At 30.7% G+C, this 10,709-nt stretch overlaps 1 protein-coding gene across 2 annotated transcripts in view; it reads right to left on the bottom strand.

The window, feature by feature from the left end:
* Positions 1-4,109: 4,109 nt before the first annotated feature.
* LOC108968176 overlaps positions 4,110-10,709 on the bottom strand; it is a 6,932-nt gene continuing 332 nt past the window's right edge. Inside the window, exons 1-3 of one of the 2 annotated variants that reach the window (XM_018931992.1) lie at positions 5,546-5,644; positions 4,655-4,782; positions 4,110-4,581 (exon numbers count right to left, since the gene is read on the bottom strand). In XM_018931992.1, the coding sequence (XP_018787537.1) occupies positions 4,458-4,581; positions 4,655-4,782; positions 5,546-5,644 (351 nt within the window). In that variant the 3' untranslated portion in view covers positions 4,110-4,457. Of the gene's footprint in view, positions 4,582-4,654; positions 4,783-5,545; positions 5,662-10,709 lie in introns of those variants that run through there. The other variant, XM_018931991.1, reaches the window with a different exon arrangement.

Raw genomic sequence — 10,709 nt, 5'->3', positions numbered from 1 at the left:
TTTCAATGGAATGTAAATACGTAATAGGAGTGAATGATGAAACGCAAATGTTTTGAATCAAAATACACTTAAAAGGGTGACATGTTCTAAAAGTGTAATGTGCTTTACTCATAGCCAATTTTAAAACTTATCCTCATTTAAACTTCATTCTTGAAGATACATATATTTACACACACATTAATTATAGGGTACATATGTATATGTATATGGTATATAAATTATCAGGATGACGAGTTGAAATCCGAGTGTGTACCCCAATAATTGAAAACGTATAAAGAGCCATAACTATTACTTAAATAAAGATACGGAATTTAAGTTTGGCACAACGAATCACATTAAGGAGAGCACCTGTGTGTGCGTGGCTCTAAAAAAGTTTAATGTATATATTTTTAACCATTTTTACGATACTGTGAATATAGGTGAATGGACCTCGCCTATTTTTCATATAACACTATTTCAAATTTCATCTGATTCTTCACTTTCCAGTATGCAAATCAAGCCCTATAAAATGTATCGAATTAAAACTTCGCATGAATAGTGCGTCTAAGGTGTGCCATTTTAGGACCACAACTGTTCCAGACACTAGATACCGAATATGTGGAACCCAGCTTTTAATAGGAAACTTTTATTTACTTAGTCCGAACTTAGCCCTTCCTTACTTGTCTTTTATTTACGTATGTACATGCTTTCATTCAATAACTTCAATTGATGTATTAATATGTTTCAACTATTTTATATGTATAATTGTAAATATTGCGTAATTGGTAGAACTATTGAACTTCAAAATACTTTTAAATCGCTGTTAAAAGTGCTTTGAAGTTACTATGGATGCTACGAGATCATACATAGTACAAAATACAGTTATTGTTGCCAATGCAACTATTCACCAGTAACCTTAGACAACAGGGGTGTATTTTCAGTATTCAAACTTAGGTCTTATAATACAGAGTGGCGCACCAATCGTGCTACAAAATAAATCGTTCACGCTTTGCAGTGACTAAGGTATACATTAATTAATAACTATTTAACGTAGTAAAATTGCATTTCTGAATAAAAAATTAAAACATTATTCCCGGTTTAAGAATAACACCGTGGGGAAATAATCCACGAGATGGAACTTCACCCAGAATGAGTCACAGTGTGGTCCGCAGAATTTAATCAGTCCATTCAATTGATAATTGATGCAACCCCAACTACAACCCTTCAGGACGCAATGAATAATTTTATAATTAGTTGGCGCATATGCAGGACTGAGCCTGGAAATCATTTATGGTCGATAACTTTTAAAAATTATTGATTATATTAAATAAAATAAGATTTAAAAATCTTAAAAGTTTAGTATCAAAATGTTTTTTTTCTTATTAGTTAAAACAGTAACTAACTTAAAAAAATGTTATACTATAACTACACAATTTAAACCTGTCAAAATAAAAGTAATTAAAACTAACATATGTCAAAAAATTAATTATCATCCGAACTTTATATCATGGGAAATTAACCTGTTACAAGATAAAAGATTCCCCAACAAGCATATCACGGAAGAAAATATATTATTTAAGGTATTCAAATATTAATTTTAGTCTATCGAGTCGGCGATAGGAACCAAGACAACCAGTACATTACAGGTTTTGTCCGGAAAGTAATAGGTCTGAGTCGGTTTAAAAAAATTTATTGAACCAATCGTTACAATTCTCTAAGTACTTTCAAAATGGGCCCCTTCTGCGTCGATGCAGCGATGCCAGCGCGATTTCCAATCATTGAAGGCGTTCTTCGGAATAGCCTCGAAGCCGAGGTGCATGCTTATTGCTGCACCTTCAATTTATGGTCGTCAGTGAGCACTTTTGGGACCATCTTCTCGCACACTTGCGCATGTTCAAGTTCTCCGTCACAATTTCATGAACCGCCGATTTTGATAAATTCAACATCTGGGCAATTAATCGAATATTTAGTCTGAGTTGAAAACTTTGCGTACACGAGACACATTGTTGGTGTTTGTCTCCCAGCACGATCTTCATCAGCGCTCTCTTTCCAACCCTCCAAAAGGGCCTGGTGCCACCGAAACATATCACTTCTTGTTAAATCAACATCTGGGTAAGCCTGCTTGATCGCATCAAACGTCTCCGTCGCAGATTTACCGAGTTTCACACAGAATTTAATCTCTGCTCTAACGAACGCTGCATTTTCGGCTTACACCACTCACAAAAACACATCGCTCCAAAATCTTTGTCCTAACTCTCCAAGTGCTCGGAGACAACTGACCAGCCGMTCGTTCGTTAGCTAGGAACGCCCTCTACCGAATCCAGTCGGTGCGCGCACGCTCCAAAGTACAGTCAAGGCGGAAGAAAATCAGTCCCATCACTTTCCGGACAAACCCTGTATACGCAAATTACCCCCAGAACGTATCTACCTATTTTAACTTCCAAATATTCCTTTGTGATGACTGGACTTGTAAGAATGTTTAAATTTCATGTGAACAATGTATACTTAGATGTAATTGTTTTAAAATATGCTTGCTTAGTATTAAGACTTTTAAATCAATTTTTATATTTTAATCACAGGTTAGTATCAGTAAAGTTTTAATACAAAGTTGTTTCATTTTCACGCGCTCAAACCTTTACACAAATAAAGACTTTCCCCGCGAACTTCTTCAATTAGCAAATCGTTCACATACACATCGAACCGTACTCATGGAAATAATAAACTATAAATGTTTGAGTAAGTAGTATATCCGTATCTGACATAAAATCTAAAGAGCTCAAGCTTTCCCCGTTATTTTGAATTAGAAAGCTTTGAGCTTTACTGACAACCGAGAAAATTGCTGCCAACGCGTTTCAATCAAAATGCCCCGAAAACTCTAATATCATTACATTTTAAATTTGAAAAGGACATGACATGCTTTATTTAGTAATTATATTTGGGGTACTCACAACTTGTCATAAAGCATCATAAAATCATAAATTTTTGCACCAGTTTGAAAAATTTGTTGTTGGATTGCATACTAAAATAAGTTTACGCAAATACAACTCTGAACGCTATGTTTTCGGATTCTGATAACTTATAACTTTATGAGACTATGTGCAACCTCTAATTGTAAATATTAAAATTCAATGTTAAATTCACATTGAAAGCACCCAGCATATTAGCGGCATATATATTAGATCGTATAGAAAGTAATGTTTCTGATTTATGAGCCTATTGCGACTATTTTAAATGCAAGTTTTGCTACCACTTAAAATTATTTAAATGTTTTAATAAAATTTATAAATGTTCAGATTTTATTAAAATACTTCCACAATGCTTATGCGGCTTTGCGAATGAGTAGAGTGGATGTAAGTATATAGATTTATATTTGCATTTGAACCAATATATAGTTAATAGTTTCCCGACACCTTTTAATCAAATATTTTTTAATTATTACAAACTCCCTTTCTAGTCGCCTATTGTGAACACATTTGCACAAACCTAGAGTGCCAATGATTATTACTCCAATACTTTACAACAAATTGCTGTATTGTTCCATAAATTCTATTCATACATGACATTTTGGTATATAAGATATAGTATAATCCATTTTCTATTAATCTAAATTTTCGTGATAGAATATTATGTTATATTGGACTATTTTAGTTCAGTAGCTGTCTTCGAATCTTGTAATAAATAAATTATATTCATAAAGTAAAACTTTGTTAATTAATTTCACACTCCGTTTTTTATTATTATTATTTAGTTATTCATATGCAATGGTGTTATTTTATTTAGTTTTAAAATAATATGCACACTTATTGGATCATGTTTTGCAAATACTCGAATGTGTTAATCAAAATATTTTGTATCTGAATTATTAGTGTGCATGTTTATATATAAATGTATTTACCACATCATATACATTCCGTCTTAAATGAAATTAAAGCAGTTAAATAAAGATACATTCATATACTGAAGAATAAATGATATACATATATATGGTCTAAATGTTACAACATTTAATTGTACTTTAAAAGCATGTAATGAACTGTGAGGTAATTATTTATTAGTCATTTAATATCTACATACATATACTATTTTATTTATTTTTTCTTAAAATAAAAAGAAAAAATGAGTACTTAAGAAGTAGGTATATTTTGATTATTAATATCTGTATACTATAATAATGCACTTATATACATTTAGATATATTTTTGGATACACTTTTATGGCATTCAACATTAGTTAACATGTGAAGGAAGGTAGGAAAAACACTTCATTATGATGTATGTAAATATTGAGGATGATCAAAGAAGCATTCTGTTTGAAATGTTGATTCTAAATTACTTTTTAAATAGCGAACTGCTTAATATTTTAAATATTTTTGTTATTTGTGTTTAACATATATTTACAATTACAAGCTTATATATGTATCTAAGAAAGTTTCGGCATTTGTTTTGGAGTTCGTAATTTTGGTCACACCACAAAGCATTTTATTTTTTAAAGCAGGAAATAGGGTTAAAGTAGCATTGACGATATCTGACTTGGCGTTTTGTCTCAGGCATACGGAAAAGTTCGTTCATGCCGCTGCTCCACCCCGGTGTGCGAATATAAGATCTGTTATGAGTAACAAAGAACGGGATTAATAATAATTTATTAAATGAGAAATAATTTATTTGCAATGATATACGTGGGTCTATATTGTGCGATTARCATTTGCAGACGATCAAAAGGAACGGCAGAGTAAGTTGAAGGCACTGGGAGCTCATAGTAGCTATTACGTACTTCGTCGACATCCTGTCCAAAATTATCTAGATCCTGCAATTAAATTATAACACAATACAAATTTCTTCATGTTTTAGAATTTAGTGTATGTATAAGTCATATACTATAATATTATTATTATTACTGGTAATGAACGGTCATCATCTTCCGCAGAACGTTGATTCAAATTTAGTTTCCTTTACTCAAATAACATGAAAATAGCTTTGCTCAGCAATAGTAGCAGAAGCATTAAATGATACTTCTGTCACAAAACGACTCCTCTTAATTGCTCCTCATCCTTTCTAAGACTGCTTATAATTATTGGATTATTCGTAAAATAATATCAAGCTAGAAATACAAATATGAAGCAAAGGAGCAAGGGCTAATTGTAATACACATTGTATTATTTAGTGCAAGTTATTACCGAGTAGTCTTTTCGAGATGCCTCCAAGGCTGAATTTAAAGATAAAGTACAAAAAGTGAATGTCCAAAATTTACAAAGTAGTTTTCTACGTGACAAGACGTGAAACCAAAAATTCCACTTGTACTTTCTAGACGGGAAGATTTCAATGATTGACACCTTTGTAAACTTTATTTTTGAATCACAAAAAAAACCAAAACGGCCGATTTTGACATTATGAAATTATGTCCAATATTTTGTGGGTGTGTACATAAAATTGCCTACATTCCGATCCTCTGGTTGATGTTTTACATCTTAATGTAAATGTTCAGTTGAACCCCGAACTTAGCCCTTTTTTATTTGTTGTATACTATTTCGTTCATGTAGAAATCAACATTAAAGTATTTTTCGAATTACCTGATCGTTGCCGAGTGCATTTTGGGGTCGCGACTCGATTGAATTAATTGTCATCATTAGTATGACATAAAGCATAAAGATGGTTATTATTTTCAACATTTTTCCAATATTTTGCTCTGAAAAAAAAACAACCATTTTTTATATACATATAATTAAAATATAGAATAATGAACACATATTTGCAAATATACATATTTTGGCAAAAACACAATACCCATATTTAATTGACTAGGGTTATACGAAAGTTGTCGTTTTTATTTCGGGATATGGCCATCCTAGTTTTGCAACCTAGCAACTTACAACTTTATCGTAAGGTTTGACATGACAGAACGCTTGCTATATGAGCGCTTTTAGCAGGGGCGGATCCACGGGAGGGGAACTGCGGAGAGCATGGTGAATTCAATTGAGGTTGTAGATTACTCCAAGATGAATTTCGTGAATTTTTACTGTAAAAAAATTTTGTTCACGTTGGATCCCACTCAAATTGTCAATCGCTCTAAAAAAGGCTCGAGTCGGTTGGTCGAGAGAAATGTTATACAAATGCAATAGTTAGGCTTCGAACCCCATCTATGACATCGTAAGAGGGGATGAATCGTGGGTAAGAGGGGATGAATCGTGGGTTTACGCGTATAAGCCCGAAATTAAACAGCAATTCACTGTATGGGTGATTAGCGGAATTCAAAAAAATTCGAATGGTTGTCTGTTTGTGGTTGTCTTTCAAGAAACCAGGAAAATCAACCGCCGCAGACGGACCAACCTTCACCACGACAATTCGAGCTTTCACAAATCGACCGAAACAACTGAACCGTATGACTTCTTTTTATTCTCCTACGAAAGAAGCTAAACTAAAAGTTGAACGTTTTTCGACACGGGAAGAGGCAGTTGATACATTCACATGTTTTGGATACACCTCAATCAGAATAGCAAATGTTCTTCGGTAATTGGTTCAAACGAATACATAAGTGTATAGATCTTAACTGGGAATATTTTTTAAAGACAATAAAGTCATTTTCGGTGATTAACATTAGTTGTTATTCTCTAATCCCGAAATATAAATGTCAAATCTCGTAACTTCCCCCTGCGTATGGTTATACGCACAATATAAGTTATATGTAGGCGTTTACATTATGTACATATACGTGAACATATTACAACATTCGTATACAGAACTCAATAATATTGTACCATTACAATATTACTTAGATAACTTCCGATGATTGCATTGAATGTAATTACCAACGTAGTAAGACATAAAACCGCAAATGTCTTCTTCATACATAACAGAATATTCCTCAAATTATCACTAATGCATTTAAAATTTGCAGTATGACATTTTAATTTAATTTTTTAAGTAAATGCCGTGAAAAAACCTGATTCATGAACAATTATAAATTATCTATATCTGAATTTAGTATTTTTTTTAATAGACATACCTTGAAAATTTTTTTTAATTTTCAGATGATTATATACGTATCTGCATTTTCATTTCCTGAAATCCCAAATAAGAAATAAAAAAATAAAAAAACGAATTCCACTTACTGGATTAAAAAATAAAAACAAAACTAAAAATTTGATTCCCAAGCATGTAATTAAGAATTAAACAAAAAATAAATGTATTTTCATCAAGTGAAGTTTTACGCATCTTATTTATATAAAAAAATAAATCTTTTAATTAATATTTCCAAACATCTTAGATTAAGAATTAGATCGGGATTAAAAATTAAATTTTGAATTATTTTACAATTCTTTAAGCAAAGCAAATCACATAGAAGTGTATAATCAAAAAGCATTTACGTCTGCAAAGCAACAATGCTGCTGCTCGATTGAAACGTAATATTTTTCTCACAGGTAGCAAGATTCATTTCCGCAAATCGTGCCAGACTAGTGTCAGGGCTGGAAATGGCGTATGAATACAGAGCAATAGCATTGAAAGGAATAAAAAGTTTAATTGCAATTCTGCAACACGATTTCGTATTTGCCACAAACAATACGTTAAGGTATCAATGTTGCAACGCTTCAGCAATAGAAGAATGAATAACATGTAGCTAAAAATTAAAATATGTATATGTTTTACAGTATAAGAAATGTTTGAAATAGTTTTGGATAATGGCTTCTTTTTCAAATTACTTCACCCATTAATATAAATATAATAACAAACTTATGCAATCGAAAAACTTTATAGCAGCGAAAATATTTGTATACAATTTAAATAATACATATAAGGAAATTAGTTCTATAAAAGTTCCTTAAAATGTACTTATAAAGATCTATTTTAATTAGCCGACATTTAAATCCTTCTAGTATGAAGTCGAATAGATCGAACAGGTACTATACTTTACCATCATAAATTCCTCATTAAATCAATTACATAAACTGGTTGCGTGTATGCAAAATGGAAATAATGAAAGTAGGACATTGTAAATATACATGCATATGTACCACATATGTACATATACTACATGTACATTTACGACCGCGGCTTATTCTTAGTTATTAAGAGTATATTTGTGTATTAGAGGATGAAGAATGTATGCATATCTTCAATCAAAAGCCCGCTGTCGCAAACCTGGCAAAATTAATTTCACACTCCGCTTTAACAAGAATTATAAGTATTTTGGCATGCAAACCACGCTGAAGGAAAGAGCAACTTACAACTTTTTAGCTTACACCGATTGAATCAATGCATATTACTAATTTAATAAATTTACCGATATTTTAACCTTTTTTCAATACTTTTTAGCTTTAGCTGAAAAACAGTTATTACTATTACCTAATTAATGAAGTAATTTAAAAATTAAATTCCAACATTAAACTTATTTTAAAATCTTTCAAAAAAATAAACGGAAATAACAAGCCGAATGATTTATTGCCCCAAAAGTATTTTATTACTCAAATCAAAGAAAATTTTGTACTTTTTTACTAATGGCGTTTGCAAACATTAGGTTATCGTCGCCTACGACAACTTTTGAAACAAATTCTCAAATTTTTTCATCTTGGCACAGTGAAAGTGTCAAATTTCATTGTCATTACAATTTTATTTTTACCCATATACATATATGTATGTATATATACATCTATTTACTGTCATAACATGCAAATTTATTGTGGCTGTTAAATGCTTACCATTTAACTTACTAGAAAAGCTTTATTTCAAACAAAAACGCATTCATAAGTATGGGAGCATGTATACACAATAAGTATGAATATGGTGCTATTACATCTATTGAAATGTAAATATTTTTATGTATTTATTAAAAAAAAAGAAAACTAGTAAATTTGTTTAGTAATTAAAAATTTTTGTTTTCTCCATGTATATACTAACCTACTTTTAATATGTTATTAACTTAAAAGATTTAACTCAGACAATTATATTAATTATTATTTGTACAATCTTCTCACGGTTTTATTGCCATTTAAAATCAAGTGGTGAGTGTCGTACCAAATTCCTTTTTTATTGTGCAAAATTGAAAAAGATTGTGTCTTAACTTCATTGTATGTAGTATATATGTTGATTACTGTGTTGTTGAAGTATTGTTGCTTTAGTCTCCAATTCAAAACTGCTCGCTGCTCAAATGCAGTTAACGACAATAAATTCAGGCACATACCTACGCATAAACACGTATAGTGCCCATAATTTTTGATATCAAATTTCAAATTAACTTGCAAATGTTATTTATCAGACCAATAAACATGTCCTGATTATGAGGGTTTTATTTGATGTACTTATGTTCGCTTACTCTTTGTTGAACGATAATTACTGCTATATCATAGCGGAAGTATAACAATTATAGACAATATTTATACTTTGAACACTTTGCTTTTTTATTTCTAAAAGTTTTATTTACATATGTTATGTTCTAAAAACACTAGTCATATGATGTCAAAGTTGCTATGCTAATACCAAACCATACTTATGCGTTTCTTGTGGGATAAACAGGTATTCACCCACAAGTAAAACAACATATAAATACTCATGAATGTGTAAGTATTGCGTTGAATTAGGAACATACGATTTTATGACAACCAACTAATCCAATTTTATTGCATAGGATTCCATTCATATTCCCATACTGATAAATTGGGACGCATGTGATAGTAAAATATTAGATAATGGGTTCAACAGGAAACAAAAAAAAAATCCAAATGCCGGTGATTTGTCCGTTAGTTGCATTGCAGTACAAAATTTTAAATTGCAAAATAAATGTCTGTATGTAACACACTGAAAAGTTCATACATACTATACTATGTCTCTACAAAGTTTGAAAGCACCAAAATCCGAATCCCATAAACAAGTACGCAAGTTTCTTTAAAACTCTCATTCCGTTATATTTTATACTCAATTAAGACATTTCACGTTTCATTGATAATTTGTGTGTATTTACACATTTAATTCGCCAAAATCAATGCCAATGAAATTAAAGTTGGAACTAAGTTGAAAATCATTACATTTGATAGATAAGCAATGAGAAATGTTTTGAGTTTTTATAGTTATTTAAAAGTGTGGTGGTACTGATACATTATCTCCCACAGGCTTCCTCTCCATGCAAATAAATTTACAAAATTAAATAGTTACAAAAACTGATTGAGTTTATGTTGTAACTCAAAATTAATTGGAAACATTTCTAAAATATAAAATTTTAAATCAGAATAGTACTATTATTAAAAATATAACATCAAATAATAATTACTTCCAAAGATTTCTGAAAAACTATGCAATGGTAAACTTAGAGTATATATCCAGCTAAAACGGTTATATTTACCCTTGACATATTGAAACACGGTTTTTAAATTTTGTACAATAAAGTTAAAATATACATACTCTTCATAGTAGCCTTTCCAAATGCAATTTGATTTTCTATTTTTTAAGCATTAACATTAAATGCATGGCGATATACTAAAGTAATAGATTAGTTGGCTATTCGCATCGCTTAGTCGGTAAAATAAGCCATTTTACACTGTCTACACCTCACATATGTATATGAACTTGATTATTTGTAGTTAAAAAAAATTAAATTAAAAATTATAGATGTACATGAGTACGAAAAATACATGAAGCAAATACATTGATTATTATTTTGAAAGCAAATTCAAATGAAGAAAAGGCAGAAGAACTTTTATTTTATATACACTATTTTTTGGATTGTAAGTAATGTTAAAAGATATA

This window comes from Bactrocera latifrons, unplaced genomic scaffold (assembly GCF_001853355.1).
Source record: "Bactrocera latifrons isolate USDA-ARS-PBARC rearing strain unplaced genomic scaffold, ASM185335v1 scaffold_206, whole genome shotgun sequence".
NCBI classification, from domain to species: domain Eukaryota; kingdom Metazoa; phylum Arthropoda; class Insecta; order Diptera; family Tephritidae; genus Bactrocera; species Bactrocera latifrons.
This window is presented reverse-complemented; position numbering and strand designations above follow the sequence as displayed.